Here is a 27,993-nt window from a genome sequence, read left to right on the forward strand (position 1 = left end):
TCTCTAACCATAGACTTGGAGCTCAGTGAGTACAAATGCAAGATGTGACTCCCCCAGGCCTAGAAAGAAAGCCGTAGCTTCGGGGATGTGGTAACCTTGGCTCTCCACGGGAGTGAGGCTAACAAAGTCAGCAGAACAGGGTCAAGCAGCTCCTGTTCCCCAAGCAGCCACAGCTGCCTGGCCTTCACTGCATCCAGCTGTGCAGTGGCCGAGAGGGTGCTGCGTGGGGACAGCGGGAGGAGAGGCCTTCAAGACCCAGGCCAGCTAAGCCTGGGGACATAGAAGCAGCCACCACACTCGGGGAGCGTTGAGGGGGACGCAGGAGTTTTAGGAGTTCTGCGGGGTGCTGAACGGGGTCCTCCTCTGGCGCTTTCTCGAGGGAGTTCTGCAACGATCCACATCCTTTCCAGGGACCTTCCGTCAAGTGCTGTCACATGCTGGCACGGCTGGCTGGCAGCCCAGCCTCTGGCGGTCAGAGTGGGGAGGTGACAGGTGTAAGGGTCCCCTTTCCTCATGTGGTTTCTCAACAGGGCGGGGGGATGCCCACGAGTGTGCAAACGTGTCCAGACCACTGCAGAACCCCGTCTGCTCAGCTAAAGAGGCCCTTCCTCTGTGATCTTTCCCAAGATGGCAAATGTCCTGCACCACCAGCCACCCCTTCCGTTGGCCACTGTGGATGACACTAGGGATGGACACTGACCAAGAAGGTACCAACCTGATTCCAGCTCCTAGAGCTGGCCAGGTGCCTGACAGGAAAATGAGGCATCTGAGGAACACAGAGAGATGGGGGTAGGGTGGTAGGGAGAGGGAGATGAAGCCACACCCCAGAGGTCCTCGGTTTGTAGCTCTTTCCCGAGGCCTGGCTAGGTCCCTGCCTTGGATGCCATGAGACATCCACCCTGGATAGCCTGCCAGTCCCTTTATGTTTGACAGCTGGAGTTGGAATTTGCCTCCCGCAGACCACAGGACTACAGCCTTCATTCACATGTTGCACAGACTGTGGCAGGACCAGCACCCGCTGCCGGTGTGGGATGCTTGGCCCTGTAGGGGCCCCCAAAAGTGGCTGAAGAGCAAGGCGTGATGCCTCTTGGGCCACCCTGCAAACCGCTCACAAGCCCGTCGAGGAGGATGCATTTGATCAGAGTAACTGGAGGCAGCAGAGGGCTTTCCAAGGACAGGTTTGCCAAGAAGGGAGAACAGACTGAAGGAGGAAGGATAGAGGCACTGGGTGTAGTCAGACACCACTGCAGCGGTAGACGAAACTCGCGCAGTGAGAGGACTCTGTGGGGAGGGTAACTAGGTGCATGAGAGTGAGAGGGGCGAAAAAAAGACTCGAATGGCTCCGAAGCTCCTGGCCCAGCTTCCAAGGGTTGGTGGCCCAGGACTGCCCCTGCACGCGGCCTCGGGTGCCTGCTCTGGACAGGCCTCCTTCTCCGGCCCAGTCTCGGCACCAATCATTGTCCCATCCGCCAGTCAGCCAAATCCTGAGTTCACCCCGGAGCCCAGCACTCTGATGCAATTGTCCCTGCTCCGAAAACCCTCAGCAATCTATCGGGTCTTCAGTAGCATCTACTCTTTCTAGAAATGTCGAACAAGGTTTTCGATTGTGGTGCGCTTGTGGTACGCGTGTGGCAGACACAGAAAATGAAACGACCTTCCAGAGAACTGGCCAAAGGGCAGGAGCCGCTCCAGTATCTGAAGGGCACGGACTAAGCGCTTCTCACGGAGTCGGGTAGGTCGTCGGCCCATTCACCGGCTGCCCGAGGGCCTCCCACTGGCCTCCCACGGCCGCCCTCCGAGGGGCCGCTGCTGACCTCGCCGTGCTGGGCACGCCTGGCTTTAGCGGGAAGCTGGGGGTCAGGTTCAAGGCTGTGAGGAGCCACTTCAGCCTGGGAATTTGAATTCTTCCTTCAAAAGCGCCTGTCCCCACAATGGGCTTGTACTGGGGAAAAAATCCACACACGGGATGAGGTGCTCAGCTTCTGTGAGGGTGAGGGTTCCGAGCATTTCGTTTTTCTTCCCTTTAGATTTTGACAGCCGTGGACTAAAACGGTTGCAGGCTCAGTGCCGGAATTCCCGTACCGCCTTCCACCAGGCTTCCCGACGCGGCCCCCACTTGGTGGTCTGGCAGGCGTGGTCGGTTGGGGGCGGCGTCCCGGGAACCCCGAAGCCCTAGCCTTCCTCGGCGCCCCGCGAACACCCTCTGAGGCCCCAACAGCGGAGCTCCTGGGCCCCTGGGAGGCACGTCCGGAGGGTGGCGCGGGCTGGTGACGTCACACACGCGCCGCATCCCGGACGCGCGTGCGCGGCGGCGGCCGAGACTCTGCTTCCCAGGGAGCCGCGCGGCGTATCCACTTCCGGCAGGCGGCGGGGCCCGGAAGCGGCGCGCGGCGCCGGCGAATCCCGCGGCGCCAGGTCGGAGCGGGGCCGGAGTATGCGGGGCGGCTGGCGGTCTGCGGCGCGCGGCGCATTCGTTCCCCCGCGGCGGTGGCGGCGGCGCGCTGCGGCTCTCCAGTGAGCGGCGGAGGCCGGAGCGGCGGGCTGGGTGCCGGGCGGGCGGGGCCCGCGGCTGAGAGGCGGGCGGGCCGGGGGCGCCGGGCGCGGGGCAGCCATGTGGAGCGGCCGCAGCTCCTTCACCAGCCTGGTGGTGGGCGTGTTCGTGGTCTACGTGGTGCACACCTGCTGGGTCATGTACGGCATCGTCTACACCCGCCCGTGCTCCGGCGACGCCAACTGCATCCAGCCGTACCTGGCGCGGCGGCCCAAGCTGCAGGTGAGCGTCCGCGGGGTTGGGGGCCGGGGGCCGGGGGCCGGGGGCCGGGCGGGTTGGGGTGGGGGCCGCTCCTCCAGGCCCTAGACGCCGCCGTCGCGTCTTAGTTCGGAGCTGTGGCCGCGCGAGTCGAGATGGAACCTTTCCTGGTTCCCCAGCGGCCAGGTCTTCCGCCCTCCGACTGGCCGTGGGATGCGTGTGCGCCCTGCCAGGGCCTGGCCGGGCTGACTCTCGGCGCCCCCTCCTTTCCAGCTGAGCGTATACACCACGACGAGGTCCCACCTGGGTACTGAGAACAACATCGACCTGGTCTTGAATGTGGAAGACTTTGATGTGGAGTCCAAATTTGAAAGGTATGGTTGTAGGACAAAATGCCAGTGAAAGGGAAAACATTACTTGTGTTCAGGTCGTTTGAAAGTTAGCTTTCTGTACCTAACGTGCTTACCTTAGAGAACTAGTCTTACCGAATGTCTCGAAGTAGTAGAATATCGTAAGTGGAGGCCTATGCGTGGCCTGTAAACATTCAACCTGGAAGGTGACAGATGATGAATGTCGTTTGGGAGGTAGCTCTCAGCAGTCTGATGGCAGTGGGATGTCCTGCAGCGGGGAGGCTCCGAAGGAGCAGGGGCCACGCTTGAACCAGTTGAGAGCGGACAGCTCTGTAGTTTCACTACCGGGGCCGACTTGTCTTTTCCTGGTGGAAGTAGTTCGCTTAAGTTACTTGTGAAGGAAAAGGGATGGGGATGGAGGAAGCAATTTTGTAGAAAATCATAATTAAGTGACATGTGACGTTAGAATAGATCAATGTCCAAATATGTAGAGTAACTTTAAAAATTACATCTAACATATGGCCTAATTTTTTTTAATTGAATAATTTTAACTGTGATTTGCTTCTCACAAGTCAACCATTTCCCTTCATTGCCTGGGAGGTATCTGAGGAGAGAATAATGAAAGCTTGAGACTCTAGCTGGACTCCACGCCCTCGAGGCGGCCAGTCCCTGTGGGTAGCTGGAGGCACTGGCAAGGCGGTTTCTGCCTGGCCTCTTTGGGCCTGTGATCTCAAGCCAGTTGCTGCCATTTCTCTGCCTCCATGAAATAGAGGCCAGAAGTGCTGGTTTGGTCACCAGTCGGTTGTAGCTGCCCACACCTTTCAAAAATGCTCAGGATTCATCTGCATTGGGTTTAATTTCCCAGACATGAATACTGCATCTTCCATGCTGGGCCCTGGACCAGTTATCAAGGACAGCTAGTGAGGTTTTCCGTTTGACCTGGCACAGTGTCAGCCTGGAGGTAGCGGGGAGAATGAGCACTCTGACACAGCCCCACCTCAAGTGTCTCTGAGTGCACGTTCCATCAGAGATACACAGCCCTGCACCCCCGCCTAAAGAGAGACACTTAAGATGTCCTGGTGGAGACGGATTCTTTCTTGGGTAGTGAGGAGCCATAGATGCCTTTGTGTTTCTCATTAGAACTTTGGCCATAAGAATTTTTTTTTTTTTTTGAGATGGAGTCTCGCTCTGTTGCCAGGCTGGAATGCAGTGGCGTGATCTCTGCTCACTGCAACCTCCGGCTCCTGGGTTCAAGTGATTCTCCTGCCTCAGCCTCCAAAGTAACTGAGACTACAGGTGCCCGCCACCACGCCTGGCTAATTTTTGTATTTTTAGTAGAGACGGGTTCACCATGTTGGCCAGGCTGGTCTCAAACTCCTGATCTCGTGATCCACCTGCCTCAGCCTCCCAAAGTGCTGGGATTACAGGCGTGAGCCGCCGCACCTGGCCAACCATAAGGTTTTTAAGGAGAGACCAGGCACAGTGACTCACGCCTATAATCCCAGCAGTTTGGGAGGCCGAGGCGGGAGGATCACTTGAGCCCAGCGGTTTGAGACCAGCCTAGGCAATGTGACAAAACCCCAGCTCTACAACAATTTTCAAAGTTAGCCGGCCGTGGTGGCACGCACACCTGTAGTCCCAGCTACTCGGGAGACTGAGGCGGGAGGTCCCTTGAGCTCAGGAGGTTGAGGATGCAGTGAGCTATGATTGCACCCCCTGCAGTTTCAGCCTGGTGACAGCGAGACCTTGTCTCAAAAAAAGACTTTTAGGCCGGGCGGGTGGATCACAAAGTCACAAGTTCAAGACCAGCCTGGCCAACATAGTGAAACCCCGTCTCTACTAAAAATACAAAAAATTAGCCTGGTGTAGTGGTGTGCGCCTTTAATCCCAGCTACTTGGGAGGCGGAGGCAGGAGAATCGCGTGAACCTGGGAGGCGGAGTTTGCAGTGAGCCGAGATTGCGCCATTGCTCTTCAGCCAGGGTGACAGTGCAAGACTGTCTCAAAAAAAAAAAAAAAAAAGACTTTTTTATAAAGAGGAAGAAGAACTCATGTGACCATAAACAGGTGGCATGTGAGGTTTTCCACGGGGCTGTAGTGTGGACGTCGGACTCTAGCGTGCAGGTGAAGAGCCAAGCGCCTGGTCCGAGGCCTACAGTTGTAGCAGCTCACCGGGCCTTTCCTCAGCTCGCACTGGAGGCCACGCAGTCAGGGCAGACAGGCTTGAAAGTCAGTCCTTTGTGGCTGATCATCTTTTCATCTTCAAAAATGCAACACCCAAAAAAACTACCCACATTAAATTTCTGAGACTCCAGTAGCAGGCGTACGGAGCCCCTGCGGCTGCTGCCCTTCGCTTCAGAGTTCTGGGATTCAGTGTGTGTGGTCAGCTGGTGTCCTGGCCAGGCCCAGAAGCTGCTTTCCAGCTGGCTGCTTCAGCCCTGTAGCCTCAGGCGGGTCATTGACCTCTCAGCCTCCTGAGATGGAGGCAGGAAGTGCGGGCCCTCTTGCTTTCAGCTGTAGGCGCCTACACCTGTGCCGAGTTCTCAGGACACACACACCCAGGACTCGTAAAGCCCCAGGCAGGTGGGTTTCATTTTTAGTACTTCTGAGCTGAAATTAGTTTATTGAAACAGCTTTATAGGCCGGGCGCGGTGGCTCAAGCCTGTAATCCCAGCACTTTGGGAGGCCGAGACGGGCGGATCACGAGGTCAGGAGATCGAGACCATCCTGGCTAACACGGTGAAACCCCGTCTCTATTAAGAAATACAAAAAAAAACTAGCCGGGCGAGGTGGCGGGCGCCTGTAGTCCCAGCTACTCGGGAGGCTGAGGCCGGAGAATGGCGTGAACCTGCGAGGCGGAGCTTGCAGTGAGCTGAGATCCGGCCACTGCACTCCAGCCTGGGTGACAGAGCGAGACTCCGTCTCAAAAAAAAAAAAAAAAAAAAAAAAAAAAAAACAGCTTTATAAAAGTATTTGAATAGTTTCTAGAGACAGAATGTAATATGTATGTAGTGTAAATGGTTGTTCTGTTTCAGGACAGTTAATGTTTCTGTACCAAAGAAAACAAGAAACAATGGGACGCTGTATGCCTACATCTTCCTCCATCACGCTGGGGTCCTGCCATGGCACGACGGGAAGCAGGTGCACCTGGTCAGTCCTCTGACCACCTACATGGTCCCCAAGCCGGAAGAAATCAACCTGCTCACTGGGGAGTCTGATGCACAGGTGAGGGTCTTTGTGGGTTACTGACAACAGGCTGTGCCGCCCCATCAGAACGGACGTGTCTGTTTCCACACAGGCAGGCAATGTCTAGGGCTCCAGTGACTTTGTTGGGAGTAAAGCCATTGGAATGTTACTGGCATGCATGTCTGACTTTCAGCTGAGTCATATCCATGGGTTTGCAGACAAGTTTTATCTAAAATTAGGGACAGTTGAAGTGGTCGCTGGCATTCTCTATGCAGAGTCCCTCAGGAGTGGGCCCTCTCAGCGTCTGGAGGCACCTGCTGCACCTGGTGGGATGGAGCGCTGGTCCTGCAGAGCTGGCCTGCAGCTTCTCACCAGGAGCTCTGGGGATGAGAGCTGGGCTCATTCTGCATTCTGTAGGACTGGACTATTCCTAGATGTTTATTCTAAGAACGTAACTGGAGATGCTGGAAAAGGTAGAGGTGCGAGTTGTAGTTTGTACACCTGTAGAAAGGTGTATGTGCAAATAAAAACTGGAAGTCACTTAAGTGATCATAAACACAGGCCAAGGATAAAGCAGGGGAATTCTGATACCCACCTTTGTGTTGAGTGGAAAGTGAGATAATTTATAAAACAAGGCTGGGTGCTGTGGCTCATGCCCATAATCCCAGCACTTTGGGAGGCTGAGGTGGGTGGATCTCCTGAAGTCAGAAGTTCAAGACTAGCCTAGCTAACATGGCGAACCCCGTCTCTACTAAAAATACAAAATTAGCTGGGCATGGTGGCGTGTGCCTGTAACCCCAGCTACTCGGGAGGCTGAGGCGGGAGAATCGTTTGAACCCTTAAGGTGAGATGGCGCCACTGCATTCCAGCCTGGGCGACTGAGGGAGACTCTGCCTCAGAAAAAAAGTTTACAAAACAAGAAAGATGGCAGCTTTCCTGGAAGAGGCTGTGAAATTGTTCCAGACAGAGAGAAAGAGAGATGTGTCGGGGTTGATGTGGTTTTGAAAGCCCTGCCAACACCTGCTCCTGCCTCTCCCCAGTTTGCATGTGTGTCTCCTTAGGAACATCCCGCACCTGCCCCTCTCCGTGTCCCCCTCATCCGGGGCCCGCATCCCTCCTCACCAGTGTCCTGACAAGTGGGTGGGGTGATGGGTACGTAGCATGTAGCGGAGCCTCCCTTCCAGGTAGCAAATGTGAGGAGGTGTGAAAAACCAGTTGTAATGTAAATTATTGCTAAACTGTATCTTTAGGTAGGAAATGGGTAAGATCATAGTGTTTCCTAGGATGTATCCCTGTCAGTCAGCGTCCCTTTGAAGTTTAACTTCATTTAAGAGCCGTGCATAGTCCTCAGTGTGTCTCCTCCTCTAGGCAGCCCCACATGCTTGGTTTTAGAAGCCAGCTCCCTCTCAGTCTCCTTACAGCCACCGGGCTGTGTGAGCTCTGGACTTGCACAGTCTTCTGCCAAGGTCAGGGGGCTCTCACCCTCTCAGCTTCTGAGAAGTGGGCCCACTTAGTTTGAGAACCCCAGAAAAGGAATTGGTGAGATCCGTGACCACATGTTGCAAAGCAGCACCCCCAGGCTTCCATGTTGATAAGGATTGGGGGTGTTTGGTGAGAGTCTGGGGGAATTGGCAGCTGTGGGGCCACTGTGCCCTCTCTGCTGGGCTCTCCTCCAGTTGTGCCCGTGCATGGCTGTCTGTTCACAGGTTAGGGTGCTGACCCTGCTGTCCCGGGCACGGTTTTCTGTCCTAGCATTGGCCTCTGTTTTCCTCACTTAGCAGCAGCTCGAGGCGGAGAAGAAGCCGACGAGCGCCCTCGATGAGCCAGTGTCCCACTGGAGACCGCGGCTGGCGCTGAATGTGATGGCAGACAACTTTGTTTTCGACGGGTCTTCCCTGCCTGCCGATGTGCATCGGTACATGAAGATGTAAGTGGGGCCCCAGAGCTGGAGCGCCAGCGGGAGGGTGCTGGGACCCTGGCTGGCCAGAACCCGCCAGCGGGCCGCTCCTGCATCCTGGAGTCCGCTCTGTGCCGAGGCCCTCGCTGCCCTGGCCCAGCTCTTCCCCCTCTGTGGCGAGGCCCTCGCTGCCCTGGCCCCCAGCTCTTCCCCCTCTGTGCCGAGGCCCTCGCCGCCCGGCCCCCAGCTCTTCCCCCTCTGTGCCGAGGCCCTCGCTGCCCGGGCCCCAGCCCTTCCCACTTCCTCCTTGAGGTTGTGCTGCTACCAGAGGGCTGGAAGGGAGAAGAAGGGAATTTAAGCTGGAGCATCCTGCCCTTTGCTCCTGGCTGGCGAAGGCTTCCATGGAGAGAAAATGGAAGGTGCTCACAGGAATGTGTTGCTTTGCTGCCCTTGTGATTTTTTAACTTGGCTCATTTAGATTTACCTAAAAGTTAACCTTTAGATTATTACTTTAGTGTAACTTGCCATCAATTAAATACAATTATTGGAATTTACGTGTTTGGCCACCTGAGCTCACCCCGTGTCTCCCATGTGTTGGGGATCCTCCCCCAACTCCCACACCACAGCTCCGTCTCCTAGGTGGCTGCAGGTGACTCGCCCTTCCAAGTGTAGCGGCCACGTCCTGGGATTGCTCCATGTCCGTGCACAGAGGGCCCTGGGCTCTGCTGTACGGCCATGTCCCTGTAGTTCCCCCTAGTGGCCGTGGAGGCATTTTCCCACCTGTGGCCATCACTTCCTGGGGAGTGGGTCTCAGAAGCGTGCATATGTTGTCTGGCTCTCTGATTCTGTTTGGGGAGGCTGTGCCCTGGGGTCATTGTGACTGAGAAGCAGCTGAGGGTGGTGCTGGGGGGACTTCTCTGGGGTAAACCCAGTGCCTGGATGTATTGGTTCATTGAAAGGGAAAAACCTTGGACTGATTTTGGAAAGTTGTGCTTTAATCCCAGGATCCAGCTGGGGAAGACCGTGCATTACCTGCCCATCCTGTTCATCGACCAGCTCAGCAACCGTGTGAAGGACCTGATGGTGAGTGACGCCTCTGCCCACTGGTTGTGCAGCTGGCGAGACTGATCCCAAGACTGGCCCCGCAGCCCCAGCACCCTAATGGACAGGGCCATTGCTGACATTTAGCACAGAGCTTTTACCTGTGCTGGGAAGCACTGCCTTCGGGCGTGCGAGGGCTGTGATGGGGGGTGGCCCTGGTGGTGCGCTGGGTTTGCTGTTGGCTGGACGTGGGGTCCTCCTGAGCCTCTGGATTGTCGCTGGTGAAAGGCCCCTGAAAGATTGTTTATGCAGCGCTTAGAGGGCAGGCGCCTGAGCGCTGTGTGAAACGGCGTCTGCGTGTGAGCTCCTGGTGTGCCATGTAGATTAATTCAGAGTGTCCTGAGCAAACTCCTGCTTTCCCCGCCAGGGCTAGTCCTGCACAGGCGGCCAGAGGAGCGGGTGACAGCCTTCCTCAGCTCTGGGGGTGACCCCTGGCAGGGCGGAAGGCCTGTGCAGGAGGGAAGTGGCTGCACTCTGGGCTCTGGCGCCATGTGGTTACGGGCAGTGATGGCCCTTGCTTTCCCAGGGTTGCTTTGAGGGGAGATGAAATGTGGCTACCCTTTGGCCAGTGTCAAGACTCACAGAAGCAGTTAATATTTAATGTCCCTTGCTGCACATGCGGCACTGTGCTAAGCACTCTGTGAACCTTTCTGTAATCGTGCTGGGAGCTGTGGTGTCGTTGCACGGATGAGGTTATTTGGGGTTCAGAGGTGAACGCTCAGCTGGGGCCCTGCAAGATCACTGCTCTGCCTTGCCTCCCTGCAAGCTGTCGCTGTCACTCTAGACCACCCAGTAGGAGCCAGGCCGCTTCACTTACGGCTTTCGGCAGCTCTGAGGCGGGCCCTCTCCCCATTTTTGTTGATGAGGAAACAGTCCTGGGGAGAGCAGGGAGCTTGCTGGGGGTACAGCTAGGAAACGGGGGGCGGGCACCTGGAGAGCAGGGAGCTTGCTGGGGGTACAGCTGGGAAATGGGGGAGCGGGCACCTGGAGAGCAGGGAGCTTGTTGGGGGTACAGCTGGGAAACAGGGGAGCGGGCACCTGGAGAACAGGGAGCTTGCTCAGGGGGTAGGTACAGCTGGGAAACGGGGGAGTGGGCACCTGGAGAGCAGGGAGCTTGCTGGGGGTGCAGCTGGGAAACGGGGGAGTGGGCACCTGGAGAGCAGGGAGCTTGTTGGGGGTACAGCTGGGAAATTGGGGAACGGGCACCTGGAGAGCAGGGAGCTTGCTAGGGGGTACAGCTGGGAAATTGGGGAGTGGGCACCTGGAGAGCAGGGAGCTTGCTGGGGGGGTGGGTGCAGCTGGGAAATGGGGGCGCAGCCTCCTGACTGCTTTGATCTCTGCCCAGGCCCTGCTGCCTCCTGCTGACTATGGCTCTCAGAACCGTCGCTCTGTACAGCTGTTCCCTCAGACCCCTTGTGGTCCCTAACACTGCCTCCTTCACTTCTGGGGTCACTGATTGCTCCTATACAACCTGCAGACTGGGGGCCGGACAGGCAGTGACTGGCGAGCAGGTCTGGTGTTCCAGCCTCTCCCTGAACAGTTTCTCTGTCAGCCCTGCAATTCCAGTGCCTTTCTCTGTTGGCTGGAGTTTGCTGGTGTGCCGCTGACAAACCTCAGGACAGCAGCTTCTGCTAAAATGTCCCATACAGAGTTGTGTGAGCTGTGGCACCAGCCCGTGGTCCCCTCTTGTGAGGCCTCATGCTGCTGACTCCTTGCAGGCGTTCAGAAGACGGTGGAAGGGGCAGGCGGCTGCAGAAGGCTGCCCTGTGTGTGTGTCTGCAGATCTGTCTGTTAGAGGCCCGGGGCAGGCTTTGTGGCACAGCTGTGCCGGTGGTGGCCCGCGCTGCAGTAGCTATGGAGACACGTGCCGACAGCAGCTTCCCTGAATCCCGGTCTCTCATGTGCTGTGTCTCTGTTGCTGTGTCTCACTTGGGGCCAGATTTGAGAGGTGCTGTCTTAAGAGAGGAAGCAGGCAGCTGGGACACAGCAGGCACAGGAAGTCGGCACCTTCTGTGGCTGGGCCCAGCACTGCCAGATGGAGCAGGCAGTGACACCCTTCAGACACGCTCGGCAGCTCGAGGGGTGCCTGGAGGCCACCGTCCACGTGCACTGATGCCACTTGGCTTCGTGGGGCGCCCTGACAGCTGCTCTCAGGACAACCTGGCACCTGCTGGTTGTGGCTCTGACTCCACCACACCCTTGACACCAGCAGTGCCCGCCATGGCGGCGTCAGGGCGTGAGGCAGGGCAGGTGGATTAGAGCACAGCTCTCGATGGACATTCCAGCATGTGAAGGGTGGCGCTCACCGGGTGTGGTCACTGTGCATGTGCTGTAGGGTGTGGGCTTGCCCCTGTGAACCCGTTCCTTACCCTCCTACCTCGGTGCCCTGGGACCTGGCCTGCAGCCTGTGTGCATGAGACCCCGGCGGGCCGCAGGACTAAGTTTATTGTTCTGAGGCCCACACATCCATGCCACTGCCCGTGCTAGCTCTGCATTCCGGAAGCCTTCTGTTGTCCCCATGGCCACCGCCTGCTCCATGCTTTAGGCCCTGAGGGCACTTTGCCCATGTGCTGCAGGGCTGTGCGTGTCCCGTGGTCCCCAACTCTTAGGACAAGCCAGCACTCTGCAGGCCAAGCTCAGCGCTGTATGCTGCGCCGTGGATTCCTAGCAGATGGGTGGCAAGCATCACCTCCAGGGAACCAGGACTTGTGCACTAGAAATTGAAGGGGCATGTGCAGCAGAACAGCCCAGGCAGTGCTAGCACTGCTGAGCTCACAGGGTCCTGGGGGTGGGAACCTCCCTGTGCTGGGACACAGCACGCTGGGGCCTGGGTTCTGTGGTGACAGAAGGAGGGACCTCAGGACACCTGCTGGGTCCCGTCATGTCTGACATGGGGCCACACAAGGATGGGAAGGGGGATGGCAGGGTTGACGAGGGCTGCCAAGCAGCTGGGCGCAAGGGTGTGAGGGCAGGGCCCTCAGTGTGGCTGTCTTCATCAGGTCATAAACCGCTCCACCACCGAGCTGCCCCTCACCGTGTCCTACGACAAGGTCTCGCTGGGACGGCTGCGCTTCTGGATCCACATGCAGGACGCCGTGTACTCCCTGCAGCAGTTCGGTAGGTGCTCCACACGGCCGGCGTCGGGATGAGGCTGCCCTGGAGCCCCTCGGGCGTCTAAGTGCGAATCCTGACACGGGCCGGGGCCTCCACGCCTCCTGCTGCAGATGCTCACACAGACGTTGAATCGGAGGCTCAGCAGCACCTGCCTCACTTCTCTCCTTGGAGATGACCTGGTTGATTGTCTGGAAATTGGCTTTATTAAGAACATAATATGTGAAATGCCATGATTTTGGTCAAATGAACCTTAACTGTTGACGAGATTTATTTTTATTTATTTATTTATTTTTGAGACAGAGTCTCACTCTGTTGCCCAGGCTGGAGTGCAGTGGCGCAATCTCTGCTTACTTCAGCCTCCGCCCCCCGGATTCAAGCGATTCGCATGCCGCAGTCCCTCCAGTAGCTAGGATTTACAGGCGTGTGCCACCATGCCCGGCTAATTTTTGTATATTTAGTAGAGATGGAGTTTCACCGTGTTGGCCAGGCTGGTCTCAAACTCCTGACTTCAAGTGATCCACCCACCTGAGACTCCCAAAGTGCTGGGATTACAGGCATGAGCCACTGTGCCCGGTCTAAGTTTTTATATTGAAAACTGTATTTGTAATGTTAGGTAAGATTGATATTGCCTGTTTTATATTGTATGTTTTTTTTTCCTTGGCAGGGTTTTCAGAGAAAGATGCTGATGAGGTGAAAGGAATTTTTGTAGATACCAACTTATACTTCCTGGCGCTGACCTTCTTTGTCGCAGCGTTCCACGTGAGTTGTCCGCCAGGAGGGCTTGCCGCAGGCACTGGGGAGGCTCCCTGGGTCCCGGGCCTCCTGCAAGGGCCCTGGACCTGGGGTTTGTGGGCGCCGTCCAGCCCTGTGGCCCCAAACATCTGCTCCCATTGCTCAGCAGCCAGCACTCCTGACACTTGGCGACCATTGCCCCAGTGGGCGAGTTCTCCCAGTTCTGTAAAGGGAGGAACCATAGAGCTCCGTCCACAGCCTTGGGGACTTGGGGACTTGGGGACTTGGGCTGTGCTGTGCTGGCTTTGGGGGCGGTTTTGAAAAGGATCCAGAGTACTCTGAGCAGTGTCCACACCAGTGAAATGAACAGGTGCAGGCATCTCACCCTCCCCGTCCAGGCCCCGACCCCATGCACTTCCATGCAGAGGTGGGCAGCTTCTGGCAGAAAGTACTTGTACAAATTCTAACACGCTGATTTTTAAATGTAAAAAGTCCTGTGTGTATACAGTAGTCCCCCTTTATCCTCATCCGGTGTGTATACAGTAGTTCCCCCCCATCCTCATCCGGTGTGTATGCAGTAGTCCCCCCATCCTCATCCGGTGTGTATACAATAGTCTCTTATCCTCATCCGGTGTGTATACAGTAGTCTCTTATCCTCATCCGGTGTGTATACAGTAGTCTCTTATCCTCATCCGGTGTGTATACAGTAGTCTCTTATCCTCATCCGGTGTGTATGCAGTAGTCCCCCCATCCTCATCCGGTGTGTATACAATAGTCTCTTATCCTCATCCGGTGTGTATACAGTAGTCCTCCCTTATCCTCATCTGGTGTGTATACAGTAGTACCTAATTCTCATCCATTGTGTATATAGCAGTCCCTTATCCTCATCTCGTGTGTATATAGTAGTTCCCCCTTATCCTCATCCAGTGTGTATACAGTAGTCCCCCCTTATCCTCATCCGGTGTGTATACAGTAGTACCTCATCCTCATCTGGTGTGTATACAGCAGTCTCTTATCCTCATCCGGTGTGTATACAGTAGTACCTCATCCTCATCCAGTGTGTATACAGTAGTCCTCCCTTATCCTCAGGAGATATGTTCAAAGACCCTCAGTGGATACCTGAAACCAAAACCTAGAAAGACTGATTTTTCTTATAAATATATATATTATATAATGCTTATGATAAAGTTCAATTTATAAATTAAGCATGGTAAGAGATTACCAATAATAACTGGTAACAGAAACAGGACAGTACACTGTAATGAAGTTACATGGGAGTGGTCTCACTCTCAGAATAGCTCATCGCACTGCTCCGTGGGTAACAGCAAACCATGGGTAAAGCAAGGCTGTTGTGCTCTTATCTTCGCCCGTGGAGTTGAGCTGCTCGAGGAGAGCCATCCTGTGGCTGGTAGGCTGGCCTGTGGTTAGGCTGGAAGGGTGAGGAGGCGCCCAGGCGTGCGGCTGGCGCTGGTTCTGAGTGCCTGGGAGTTTGGCTGCCCATCAAGCTAAAACTTTCTAAAGCCACATTGGAGAATTAAATGATTTTTATTAAAAGGTCGATGTCTCTAAGGATGAGCTCATGCATGGTTAGGTTTTTTTAAGTTTTTTTTCTTTTGGAGACAGGTCTCACTATGTTGCCCAGGCTGGTCTCAAAACCCTGGGCTTAGGCAGTCCTCCGGCCTTGGCCTTGCAGTAGCCGGGACCACAGGCATGGGCCACCACGCCCAGCCCCTGCATTTCTAGCACAGTTGAGAGGTGAGGCTGCCCTGAGTAGCCACAACCCGAGAGCAGGGTCGGGACGCCCAGCCAGCCCCACAGTCCAGGGGAATCCAGAGCCTCCAATTGCCTGTGGGCCTTTCCAGCAATTCAAGTCATTATTTCAGAAGGGCCCCTGCAAAGCCTGCCTGGGCACTCTAGGTTCTGACAGGACATGGCAGGCCAGGTGCATGGAGGTGCGGGTCCCGAGTGTAGACATCTGTCCTGATGCGTCCTGAGGCTGAGCACACTGCAGCCTCACAGTCACACGTGAGGCCTCTATCTCTGTCTCACGGGAGATAGAAACAGCAGGAGATGTGAGTTGCTGTCGTGTGTGTTCTTTCTAGCTTCTCTTTGATTTCCTGGCCTTTAAAAATGACATCAGTTTCTGGAAGAAGAAGAAGAGCATGATCGGCATGTCCACCAAGGCAGGTAGGCGCCCCGAGCGTGGCCCTGCTCAGATCCTCTGCCCTGGGGATGCTCACTGGAGCCTGTGGTTGAGGGCTGCCTGCCTCACTGCTGGCTGCAGACACAGCGCCGGGTGTGTGCTTGGCTCCTGAGAAGCCTCTGAGACCAGGCACTGTAAAACCCAGAGAGCCTTTGCAGCAATTGCAGTGGGACTGTCGGGGGCTGCGCGGCTCAGGGCCTCCATAGGCTGCGCAGCTCAGGGCCTGGCTGCAAACTGTGGCATGCGTGTGGTGTGACTGCCGGAGGCTGCATAGCTCAGGGCCTGGCTGTGGACTCTGGCGTGCATGGGGTTTGGACCTGGGCTGTGGGGAGTGAGAAGCATGGACCTCTCCAGCCTTCCCGGCTGCTCACGGGCGCTGAGTGGGGCTGGGGCCTCACATCCCCTGTCTTAGTTCCCTCGCCCCGTCTTCCCGCGGGTCTTCCTTCCCCGACCAGCACAGGCCTGGGTGTGTGGGGCCTGCCAGGTGATGGCAGTTGATAGGCCCGTGGTGCTGTGCCTGGCATTGACAGGGAGTGTGCAGCTGTTAGGTAGGGCAGTCAGGGACCCTTGAGGCCAGGCAGCCCGGGCAGGAGGCCTGCCAAGATCTGGGACCAACGTTCCTGGCCAAGGGTGCCTGCCGTGGTTAGGGGGCCCAAGTGAGTGAGGGTCCTCCTGACCTTGCAGGGGTGGAGGTTGTCACAGTGGGGTGGGGAGCGGCGGTCTGGACAGGGGCGAGGGGTTGGCGGTGTGAGGATGAGAAGTGGGTGAGTCTTGGTTAGGAATGAGGAGTGTTCGGCTCCAGTATCAGAGACCCAAACAAGTTGTTTTTCTCACGTGGAAAAGATGCCCAAGCAGGTGGCCCTGGCTGCCTGGGGGCCCTGCCGTGCTCTGTGGTGGAGTCTCCTAACCCTAATGCCTTTCCCGGCATCCCGGGTTGGAGTGGCCAGCAGACAGCGCTGTGGCCATGAGCACTGTTTGTTGTGTGGCTCCATGGATATGCTTCCCCTGCCTGCCCTGGGGGTTTGCGGGAGGAGGAAGACGTGTTGAATATGCTGGAGTGGTGGTTAAGGTGCAGGCTGGGGAGGAAACCAGTCCAGACTTGAAAAGCCACGCGCTTATCACAGAACCAGCATAAGACCTGCCTGGAATCTAAGCTGTGCTGGCCGTCGTCCAACCTCTGCCCACGCTCCGTGCTCGTTTGCAGGTGTGGCTCAGACACGTGCTTGTGGAGCTGGTGTGGGGCCAGCTGTTAGTTCAGCAGCCTTCAAGACACTTTCCTGGCTGCTGGATACTTCCCTGTTCTTTTTAAACAGGGGGACATGGACTGGGGAGTACCTGAAGCTTCTCGGGCATGGGGGTTGGGATGGGGGACTGGGGGTATGTGTGCGACTTGGGGGCACACAGGCGGGTTCTGCCCTGCACCCCCTCCAAGCCCGACCGTCCTGTCCCCAGTGCTCTGGCGCTGCTTCAGCACCGTGGTCATCTTCCTGTTCCTGCTGGACGAGCAGACGAGCCTGCTGGTGCTGGTCCCGGCGGGTGTTGGAGCCGCTATCGAGGTGAGTTCCGGGCAGTGACCTGAACTGTCTGAGGTCCATGGGCCTCCGCGCGCTCGGGAAAGGCTTTCAGGCCCAGCGTGTGAGACCTTCTGTGGAAGCCTGTGTGCTTGTTCCCGACGGCCTCGGTGTTCTGGAAGCTGTGGAATGGCAGGTGGTGGCTATAAAGGCTTTGAACAAGTGGAGAGCAGGGAAATGGGTGTTCTGATGGCATCAGCTCCTGAGGCCTGTCCACCAAGCAGTGGTTTACGTGTTTGAGAAATCCCACCACGCGCAAAGCAGAGGCGTAAACCGTGGGGCCTTGAGAGGCTCGTGCTGTGGCTGCAGAGCTGAGCACGGCGGCCAGGTGGGCAGTGACGGAAATCACTCGGTGCCCTGTGGTCCAGCCCTGGTTGTTCGGAGCTCAGAAAAGCCAGCCAAAAGGGAGCCTCGTGGGGCAGGGCCAGCTTGGGAGCAAAACTTGAGGGGCCGATGGCCTTCGGGGTGAGAGGGCCCAGACACCCGCCTAGCTCCTCCCTGAGCTCTGCCACCCCGGCAGGAGCCAGAGTCTGAGGGCCCCGCAGTTGGTGGCCCGTTTGTGGGTGGGGGCCTGCACGGCCGTCATGCCTGTTGAGGAGGAGCTGGATTAGATGGTGTTGGAGCACCGCAGGCAGGGCCCTCCATAGGTACGAGTCACAGTGCCACGCCCGGCTCAGGCACCAGTCCTCTGTGAACGATGCCTTCCAAGGATGCAGCCAGGTGGTGGCAGCTCTCAGAGAGGTCCTGAAACAGGCTCCACGGCTGCCCAAGTGCCTGGCGAAGGAGGTGGGGGCTAATTTGGGTGCAGGCAGGGTGGTTTAGAGAACCGCACTTGCGGCCGGGTGCGGTGGCTCAAGCCTGTAATCCCAGCACTTTGGGAGGCCGAGACGGGCAGATCACGAGGTCAGGAGATCGAGACCATCCTGGCTAACACGGTGAAACCCCGTCTCTACTAAAAAATACAAAAAACTAGCCGGGCGAGGTGGCGGGCACCTGTAGTCCCAGCTACTCGGGAGGCTGAGGCAGGAGAATGGCGTAAACCCGGGAGGCGGAGCTTGCAGTGAGCCGAGATCCCGCCACTGCACTCCAGCCCGGGCTACAGAGCGAGACTCCGTCTCAAAAAAAAAAAAAAAAAAAAAAAAAGAGAACCGCACTTGCATGCTGGTTTTGTCGTCTGCTGGTCAGTGGCTGTGCAGCCCACCTGACCAGGTATACCTGCCGGGTGTGGGTTAGAGGCCCAGGTCCGGGCCCCACCGTTCTGCCCTGAGCTGTGGGAGGGACGGGAAGAGGACAGTGGGCTGGGCGGGGCCGTGGGCGGCAGGTCCTATCCGTTACTATCTGGATCATTCATTCGGGGTCTTGTGGCCTTGGAATATTAAAGGAACTATTACCTGATTTCTCCCCTCAGCTGTGGAAAGTGAAGAAGGCATTGAAGATGACTATTCTTTGGAGAGGCCTGATACCTGAATTTCAGGTAGGATTTAACTGTAGTGGCTGAACCCCACGCCCTCTCTGAAGAGTGTGGTTTTGCCCCCTGTGCACAGAGTAAAGTGGCCATCCGCGGATGAGTCACTGTGGGCCTCTGTTGGGAGCCTCCGTGGTGGAGGCAGCACTGGTTTCCGATCGCAGCCACTCTCTTCGCCTGAGGACTCCCCAGTCATGTACCTAGTTCTGACCCTCTTCAATGCCGATGGCAGCGCTGCTGGGCCTGAGCCGGCCTCTGGGAGAAAGGACGCTGGCCGGCCAGCGGGGGTGCTTCGTTTTGGCACCTTGCCTAGAGCGCGCTCCCGAGGCTGGTGCTGACTGGGGTCAGTACAGTCCTGGCAATCCCCAAGTGAGCGAGCCCCTGCCTCTTGTGGCTGCCCCAGTGCCTGGGTGCTCATGAGGCCCCTAGGCAGATGAGGGCTGGGGCAGAGCTGGAGCTGAATCTGTGTCCACAGATGGACCTTAATTGAGGCGGGGCCCTCAGCAGTCACGGCTGAGATTTTCCATGCTGTGGGCAGAGGAAGGGCAGGAAGCAGATGCAGCGCAGCCTCTGTGTTCCAGCCTGGCCCCGTGACTTCTGGCCAGCTGGTTCAGAGCATTGTCGGCTGTGCCTGTGCCCTCTGCAGTGTTCTCACTGTGAAGCAGCGGCACTGAAAACCGAGCCACCCAACGAGGAACAGCAGTGAGGCCGCGCTGTCCCCGCTCAGGCCTGCGGGACCCAGGGCCAGGGTGAGGTGGGAAGGGTCCACGCAGATCCCTGTCCTCTGGGTCCTCTCCTCGGCCGGTAGGGACCTGAGCGCCCTCTGTAGCGAGGCCTGGGTCAGCTCTGCAGCCATGTGTGACGCCCCTTAGTCACAGCTCACTCAGATCTTCCCTGAGTCTGTTAACATCCTTGTGTTGAATTTCACAACAGTTTGGCACTTACAGCGAATCTGAGAGGAAAACCGAGGAGTACGATACTCAGGTAAGTCACAAGTGATTCAGGGCACATGCATGCCAGGCAAATCCCACATCCTCGAAGACGGGGCTCTTGCTGTCACTGCTCAGTGCAGGAGTCTCCTTGGAGTACGGGTCAGCCCGCCTTGAGCAGGAATCCCAAGAGTGAACACATAAAACCCAGATTTCTTACTGGGAAGGGCGGGGGCTTGCAGAGATGCTCATTCTCCAGTCTTTATAGGCACAGCCTGCCTGTGTCACCGTATAGTAGGGGTATTTTCATCGTTTGTAAGTCACATTTGCCAGGCGGCTGACGCAGGCCTTGGTGTCTGCTGTGGTTGCTGGGAACGCACTTGCTGTCACCAAGGCCGTAATGGCCTCGGCGGCTCGGTGGCCTGGAGGATCGGCCCTCGGCCCCAGAAGCACAGAGCATCGCCTTCCCCAGTGCTGCTGGGGGAGCTGGAAGTCTCAGTTCAAGTTAAAGGAACATTTCTGCACAGGAGTGATTTTGGTTTGGTTTAACGTTCACCAGCTTCTATCTAACTTTCATGGAGTTGTAAAGCTGAAATCAATAGATACAGCTGGCGATGTAACTACATTACTTAGTAGACAGTTTTTTCAGGTGTCTTTCCATTATGTTTGTTGATTTGTTGTGGATTGGTTGGTTTTGACCAGCCCAAATTGATCTATTATTGTTAACTAGCGCCTGTAGTTACACCCGGGCTGTGGCGCGTGCGGTGCCTCCTGGGCTGTGGCGAGTGCATGAAGCCCTACGTACGCCCCTCACACCGCCTGCCCCCTTCAGAGCAGCCCTGCCGCCCCGAGTGCTGTAGCTCGTTCTGTCTGTCCCTGTCGTAGTGAGCTCCATGCAGTGCGTTTACACAGGCCTGGCATTTGGGCCTCTGACTGGAAGCTCCCTTTGTTCCCCGCAGGCCATGAAGTACTTGTCATACCTGCTGTACCCTCTCTGTGTCGGGGGTGCTGTCTATTCCCTCCTGAATATCAAGTATAAGAGGTAGGAGGCCGCATATGCTTCACCTGCGCCGTCTTTCCCCTGAGAAAGCCATTTGGATGACTGAGCCAGAGCGGAGTGTGGCTGGAGGGCAAGCTAGGGGCCGGGGCACTTGGGCGAGTGCCTGGGAGGGATCCCGACCCTGCAGCTGCGCACGGTGGGCTCTGGGCCTCAGTGTCCCCCCACCGGTAAGGTGTAGCTGAGAGGACTGACTCTGGCCACCAGGCTTCATGGGAAGCTTGGCCCTGAGCTGAGAGGGGTCCTGGAGCCCCTGGCCTCTGCTGCCCGGGTGGGATGCTGGCCTTGAGCCGAGAGGCGACGGAGCCCCTGGCCTCTGCTGCCCGAGCAGGGTGCTGGCTCTGAGCCAAGAGGGGTCCCAGAGCCCCTGGCCTCTGCTGCCTGGGCGGGGGCGCTCAGCGCTGTCTCCAGCTTGAGAACCAGGCTCAGCACTGCTGCTCTTGGCTGCCTAGCTGCAGTGAGAACACCTGGGGTTTTTTTTAGAGAATTTTTAATGAAAGAATTATTTTTCGTCAATTTAATACAGATGCTAAGCTATGTAAGAAATGGGACTTCTCCTTTTTTTTTCCATTTCAGCTGGTACTCCTGGTTAATCAACAGCTTTGTCAATGGTGAGTCCTTGTGCTTCCCTACTTCAGTAATAGTATTTACAGCAGGCACCAATTTAATTGTTCTCACATTGTAACCCAGTGTGGCAGGTGCCTCTGCGGTGTCCAGGGCTCCCCCCAGGCTGTGAGCAGATAAAGCCCTGCGTAGCTTCACAACAGTGACTGGTTCTGAGAAATAGGTCCTTGTACAAGCGACAGGGAGTGCTTACACCAGATGCGGCAGCCACTCCACACCAGGCTGTGTGGTGCAGCCGCCTGGTATCCGTGTGCGTCGCTGATCACAACAGTGTTGTGTGGTACGGGACTGTTGTCTGTTTTCTTCATGAAAACAAGTAAGCATTAAAACAACACCATCCACGTCTGGTTCCTTAGAGCAAATGGAAGCACCAGGCTCTCCTGCCGATGCACTGTGGGGACCCTGCAGGGCCCTGTGCTCGGGGCCACATGTCCTGGGAGGCCCGCCCGCCCCCACCTGCCCCAGGTGGCACCTTCAGCTGCATGGGCTGCTGTGTCCATTCCCCCGCCCCACCAGACCAGCCCTGATCGCAGCTTTGTGGTCTCTTTGGGAAGTGGTCCCGTGAGCATTAAGGGCGAGGGCCTGTCTGGTGCAGAGCAGGTGGGTCCCGCACTGCCGTCCTCCCTGGTTGGAGCCCCACATTTGACCCCTGGGGCAGGACCTTGTGGGTCAGGAGGCCGTGTCCTCAGCCCCAGGGTGCTCCAGCGCCCTCACTCACTTGACCCCATGGGCAGCAGTTACACTGATTAATAAATAGAAGAGCTTTGCTCTCCAAAGTTGTCGTAGACTCTTGATAAACTTACCAGCCAGAAAGTTGCTTCACACAATGACAGACTCTGAAGTTGTCTGGGTGGCAGACCTTGTTTTCTGCCCGCTATGCACAGACGTGGCAGCCCGGCCCTCCACGCCTGGTGAGTGCTGTCTGTCTCTCTGCAGGGGTCTATGCCTTTGGCTTCCTCTTCATGCTGCCCCAGCTCTTTGTGAACTACAAGGTAAGGTGGTGTGTGCTGCCTGCGGCCCGGCCCCTGTCTCCTGTGCTGCCTGCAGCTGACCTGTGCCTGTCTCTCCTGTTTCAGTTGAAGTCAGTGGCACATCTGCCCTGGAAGGCCTTCACCTACAAGGTGAGTGTGACAGTTGGCGAGGAGTCCCCTCTCACTGAACAGAGCATGAGTGAGGGCGTCTTCCAGCCCCAGCATTACCGGGGCAGTCTCTGCCCAGAGTGCATCTGCAGCCGTCCCTTTCACTGAAAAATATTAAGGAGCCTCCTTTAAAAAAAAGCGAAGAGCTGTAGAGAACTTCAGACCCTGAAAGACTGGGGTTCTCTCACTTGTCACAGATTTGGTTTTGGTTTGTTTTTTTTTAGTTTTTATGTTTCTTCTTAGCATGTGTGTCAAGACACAGACCCCTGTGGCCCAGTAACTGGTGCCTGGGGACAGTGGATTCAGGCCTCCCAGGCAGGAATGGAATCCCCAGTGGGCCGTGGCCATTCCCCGCGGGTGGAGCTGTGGAGGCCCCCTTGGCTCCGTGTGGGATTAGAAGTGCCTCAGCATTGCAGGCGGAGCTGAGTTAATGGGACGTGATTTGCACTTTTCTGAAGTCAAGTACAAGCTCCCAGAGGAAAGGGCAATGCTCGGGCAGCTCTCCCCTTGGCTCTCCCCTTGGCTCTGTCTCAGGCGGCTCTGCCCTTGGCTCTCCCTTTGGCTCTGGTTTCAGGCCGTTCTCTTTGGGTTCCCCGATGTGGGTGGGAGCCTGGGCGAGACCTGCACTGTGTCAGGTGCCAGCGGCTGTGGGGAGCCCCTGAGGGAACAGAGCGTTGTGTCTCCACTTGCCGGCTTTCTGCTCTTTTCATTGTTGCTGTGAAGAGTTCCAGTTAGTTAGTTCCAAGTGTCTGCCAAAAGCCATTTGCTTGGTTAGGTTACCAGAAACAATAGGATTCCAGTCCCAGCAACTGGGGTTCACTTTCCTCCCATCTGGCCCTGCAGGCTTTCAACACCTTCATTGATGACGTCTTTGCCTTCATCATCACCATGCCCACGTCTCACCGGCTGGCCTGCTTCCGGGACGACGTGGTGTTCCTGGTCTACCTGTACCAGCGGTGGTGAGTGCGGCTGTGCACGCTCAGCTCTTGGTCCGTCTCAGCGGCGTGGCGCTGCTGCTGAACAGAATGACGGCTTTCACAGCACCCTGCGCCTGTGTGTCCATTTGAGGGCAAAGATAATTTGCGGGTGGTGGTTTTTCCTGTCTTGCCTAAACTTGGGTTCCAGTTGCCCATGATACAACCTGACAAGAAACTGTTGCAGCTTTGTCTCCTCATTGTGCTTTAGAAATGCTTGTTTCTATGTGAATTATTGATTAGCCACTGAAAGCAAATTTCTCTCCTTAAGCTATTTACTTATTCACAGTCATTGCTATTGAGCAGAACAGAGATCGTAGCACGACTAATCCGTACTTGGCACTAGCCTTGAGGTGTCCAGCTGGCAGTCCTGGCGTCCAGGTCTCCAGCGTCGGGAACAGGCTCTGGGCCACTCTTGGGCTGTGTGTCCCTGCAGGGCAGAATGTCACTGGAGACCGCGCTCACCTCAGCATTGGCCACACCCCTTAAACCAGCCACCTGGGCCTCTGAAGATGACATTGTGTTGACCTCCCGGCTTGGCCTTCAGGTCGAAGGCTGAGGGCTAAGGAAAAGGCTTTGTGGAATTTTCTAAACGCAGAGGCTCAGATCCTGCCCCGGGCCTCGGAATTTTCTAAACGCAGAGGCTCCAGGGCTGACATCTGCCCTCTCAGTCAGCAAGAGCTCCCTCAGCTCTGCTGTGCCAGGGTAGGAGCCAGGGATCTGGGGCTCCCCTCAGGAGGGTTGTATCCGGACCACTGCAAGCACTGCCCTCACCTCCAGTTCCGGCCCCAGGCCTTGTGCAGGGGTGGAAGGAGTGTGTGTCACCCCCAAGGCCTGTTGCCAAGTGTCTCAGAGCCTCCTGGCTGTGTCCTTTCTCTGACCCTCGAGATCCCTCTTCCCATCTTCCCCCCGCCCAGACCAGGAAGCCACCACTCATACACCATGGCTGTGACACTTCCCTGCGCCCTTCCCAGGCCATGGCCCCCCTCAAGGCCTGGGCATCCTCCTAGTGCTGGAGAGAGAGCCTTTTCCCCCAGGTCGTCCTGGGGGGTCCTGCCTCGGTCTGGGCTGCCGGCCCTTGGGGAGCGCAGTGCTCCCATCCCCGCCTGTCTCCACACAGCTTCGCCGGGTGTTTCGGAGCCTCTGTCCCGGCCAGCGTGAGGCTGGCATTGTTCGGTCTGTTTTAACTCTGTTCAGGTGCAGTTGGCACATCCACACAGTGGCGCATGGCCGCCCTTGCCTAGCTCTCCAGGCGTGGCCGCCGGCTGCCCACCCATCCCCTTGATGTCTCGTGCAGCCCCTGCACTGGAGCTCCAGCTTGGGTCTCAGCAGGAAGGGCTGTTTCCCTGTAAGCAACACTCACGCTTACATGGGGCTTGGTTCCCGTCCCCCATTCACCATTCTCAGATCCCCCAGTTGGCCTCCTGACCCCTGCAGAGCTTGAGGTTGTCCAAGCCATGGAGCCCCGGAAGCTGCTGCGCCTGGCGTGGTTGTCACTCTTCAGGGTCCCATCTCAACCGTGAGCCCTTCAGGTGGCTCCCAAGTCCTCGCAGGTGGCCCAGGGCGTGCCTGAAACTGTGCTACACTCGGGCTCTGTGTGTTTCTGGTTCCAGACCTGCAAACGGTGTTTGGCCAGGACCACAGGGCCCTTGATGGGCAGCAGGTCCGTTTTTAAGCTGAAACCCTGTACGTCTACTGTTCGTGGCTGTGTGGAGCTGCCCCTCACACCACAGCTTCCTCATCCATACGTAGGGGTGATGTTGGCAAAGCCTCGGGGGCTCAGGATCAAAGGTGGCGGCAGTGTCCTGCCAAGTGTTCACAGCTGAGGAGATGCGCTCCCTGAACATGGCAGTTCCTGTTCTGATTGCGCGGGTCTCTGTGATTCCGCAGTTCCCAGAAGGCAGCCAGTGCAGCCTCCGGGTCCTCCGTTTGGCCAAGCTTCCCTTTCCTAGAGAGCAGTGCATTGGCCTGGCCATGCAGAACAAAACACAACTCAGAAATCCCTCCTCAGCCCTCGGCAGTAAAACTTCTGAGGATTCGACTTTTTAGTTAATTTGCTCACTGTGGCCGCTCACTGGAAAATAAATCAAGGATGCCAAGTCCTCCTCTTAGGAAAATAGGCCCTGCAGTGGGATTTGCTGATGTGCTCATTTGTGTCGTTGTAGGCTTTATCCTGTGGATAAACGCAGAGTGAACGAGTTCGGGGAGTCCTACGAGGAGAAGGCCACGCGGGCGCCCCACACAGACTGAAGGCCGCCCGGGCTGCCGCTGGCCACGTGCGACTTGAATTGTCCATGAGTATTTTTGGAAGCATTTGGTGGAATTCCCAGACATTGCATTTTCTGTGTTGCCAAAATCGCTTTGGACATTTCTCAGACATCTCCCACATCCCTCACATCAGATTTGGAGCTGGTGGCGCTCACGGTGCCCCCACGTGTGAACGTCTGTCTTGGTCACAGAGCTGGGCGCTGCCAGTCACCTTGAGCTGTGGTGGCTCCCGGCGCGCGAGTGTCCGGGGGTCGGCCATGTCCTCACACTGGCAGGTGCGGGAGCCCTCACAGGCAAGGGGGCTGTGGGAGTTCCATTTCAGGTGGTTTTCTAAGTGCTCCTTATGTGAATTTCAAACACATACGGAATTCATTCCGCGTGGACTCTGGGATCAAAGGCTCTTTCCTCTTTTGTTTGAGAGTTGGTTGTTTTAAAACTTAATGTATGTTTCTATTTTAAAATAAATTTTTCTGGCTGTGGCATTTTTCTTGACCTGGTATAATGAAAGTATTTCAGATGTTTGAGTTTAACCCTTTTCCAGAAAGTAATACATAATATGGATTTATTTATGCATTAAAAGAGCAAATTTAAAGAGCCCTTCCCAAGCCTTTGAGTCATGAGTGTTCTTACATACTTAGCATCTCAGTTATTTAAGACTAAATTATTGTACAGAGCCATGACCCGTCGGGTCAAGCCTATCTTGCCCTAGGTTGAGGCAGAGAGGGAGAAATGGAATAGAAAGATGGATAGAGAACTGCTGGACTCAGTGTATAGTAAAGTTTCATGTTTGCTGAAGTTCTTGTGGGGTTTGTTGTTCTCAGCCCACAGCAGCCTCCACCTCCCATGTTCACGTGATTGATTCTCCTGCCTCAGCCTCCTGAGTAGCTGGGACTACAGGTGTGCGCCACCACATCCAGCTTTTTTGTATTAATATTTTTAGTAGAGATGTGGTTTTGCCATGTTGGCCAGGCTGGTCTCAAACTCCTGAACTCAAGTGATCACTCGCCTTAGCCTTTTGAAGTGCTGGGAGTACAGGCATGAGCCTCCCCACCTGGCCTCTAAATACGTAATCTTTTTTTTATTCCTGGGCATTTCCTTGCTCTAAGTCTCCTTTGCCAATAACAGCTTTCATCCTCGTGTGTTTCTGGAATAGGCGCCCCTCTCGTGGGCCTGGCTTCCTCCCGGCTGAGGGGCTTCAGGAGCCCTGCTCAGAGCCCCAAGCCTGTTCCATGTGTCTCCACGTCAATGGACGAGACATGCCATTCCAGGATGCTCCTTCAGGCTGAGAACCAAATCCAGATGCTCTCAGGCCATCCGCAGTTGGCAGTGAAGTTTCTGTGCACTCTGCTTTCTTGCAGATCAGATAAGTCTTTTATAATTAAGGTGTTGTAAACGTCACTCAATTTGAGAGGAATGCACTGGGCTTTCAGGTTGTCGTCTTTTAGTTTTATCCATTAAAATACGAAGATACCAGATGAGTTGGCACAGGAAAACAAATATGAATACACGGCCTATACTGCGTTACTTAGTCGTGTGTCGTAAGTGGGGTCTGGAAGGGTGGCTGGGAGAGCGGGTGAACTGCCGGGGTTTATTAGATGTGCAGGTCCCATGGAAGGCACAGCACCTCAAGGGGCCTGGGGGGGCACACGGGAGGCAGCTCCACAGGCAGGGCAGATAGTCGGGACCCTTGGGCAAGTCAGCGGTGGGGGAAAGAGCAGGAGACATGAGGGGCTGCATTGGTGTGTGAGGGTCACGAGGTCACGGCCCTGCCCATCACAGGTGTGTCGGTCTGTGGGGAAGTTGAGGCATCAGGGAACAGGAAGTTGTAAACGTCGACAATGGACCTTACCCACACAGGCCGTGCCTTTGCCTGCGGTGCCACATTATTAGGGCGGGGTGTGGTGGAGGGTGTCCCTTCCATACCCGCGGTTTTATTTGTCTTTGGGGGAGGGGAGCCTTGCTTTATAAAACACACAACTGGCTGTGTTCTGTAAGGCTTCACCTAGCGTCCTGTTGGCAGCAGCTAAGCACACAAACGGGAAAGGAGTATCGCCCAACTCCACCGATGAACCCAAAGTGCCTGGCTTTGCCTGGGGGATGCTGGCAAGGTCAGGTGTGCGGTTCCCAGCGTTTCTTCTGCCTCTTGGGGCACATCCCGCGGTGGATCAGCGCCTGCAGCCAGCTCCTGCAGAAATAGCGTCATTCAGCACTTGCATCAGCAGCCAAAGCCGGGCCTAACTGTCAGGGGCTCTGTGGACAGCTCTGCTGGTCTCGCTTTTCAGTTTCAGTATGAAAAATAGTCGCTACAAGAACTCATTTTTGCCATAGCACCTGCTCTTCTATTTGGGCTGGTGTGCTGAGCAAGGGAGCCTCATCAGCCGGACAGCAGAGTCAGCTTAACCTGAGTTTTCAGGAAGCACCGTGGGAGGGCTCCCAAAAGGGGCAGAGGTCCACCGTGCACTGTCTGCTTCTGTAGTCGGCCCTCCAGTGCCGTTTTCTTTCCCTTGCAAAGGACATTATGCGTGAACCAGCTGCTGGCGACTGTTAGTCTTGATCTGTGTAAACAGTAGCAAGTTGCAGATTGTTCCTTTGAAGACACCGCAAGTCACGTGTGTCAGTTACTCCTGAGAGGTTGC

At 56.3% G+C, this 27,993-nt stretch overlaps 1 protein-coding gene across 2 annotated transcripts; it reads left to right on the forward strand.

The window, feature by feature from the left end:
* The first annotated feature begins 2,352 nt into the window (after positions 1-2,352).
* LOC105464567 (CLPTM1 like) lies at positions 2,353-25,839 on the forward strand. 2 transcript variants are annotated; one of them, XM_011712562.3, is made up of 17 exons: positions 2,353-2,773; positions 3,023-3,123; positions 6,133-6,322; positions 8,065-8,210; positions 9,185-9,263; positions 12,281-12,398; positions 13,060-13,154; positions 15,230-15,314; positions 16,783-16,886; positions 18,310-18,375; positions 19,300-19,350; positions 20,255-20,337; positions 20,929-20,963; positions 21,913-21,968; positions 22,053-22,097; positions 22,959-23,074; positions 25,255-25,839. In XM_011712562.3, the coding sequence occupies exons 1-17, from the start codon at positions 2,612-2,614 to the stop codon at positions 25,337-25,339; spliced, it is 1,617 nt and encodes a 538-aa protein (XP_011710864.1). In that variant the 5' UTR covers positions 2,353-2,611; the 3' UTR covers positions 25,340-25,839. The 2 variants fall into 2 exon arrangements, with proteins under 2 accessions (XP_011710864.1, XP_011710863.1); XM_011712561.3 differs by having other exon boundaries at positions 2,443-2,773; positions 8,062-8,210.
* The last annotated feature ends 2,154 nt before the right edge of the window (positions 25,840-27,993 follow it).

Source organism: Macaca nemestrina, chromosome 6, assembly GCF_043159975.1.
Source record: "Macaca nemestrina isolate mMacNem1 chromosome 6, mMacNem.hap1, whole genome shotgun sequence".
NCBI lineage: Eukaryota > Metazoa > Chordata > Mammalia > Primates > Cercopithecidae > Macaca > Macaca nemestrina.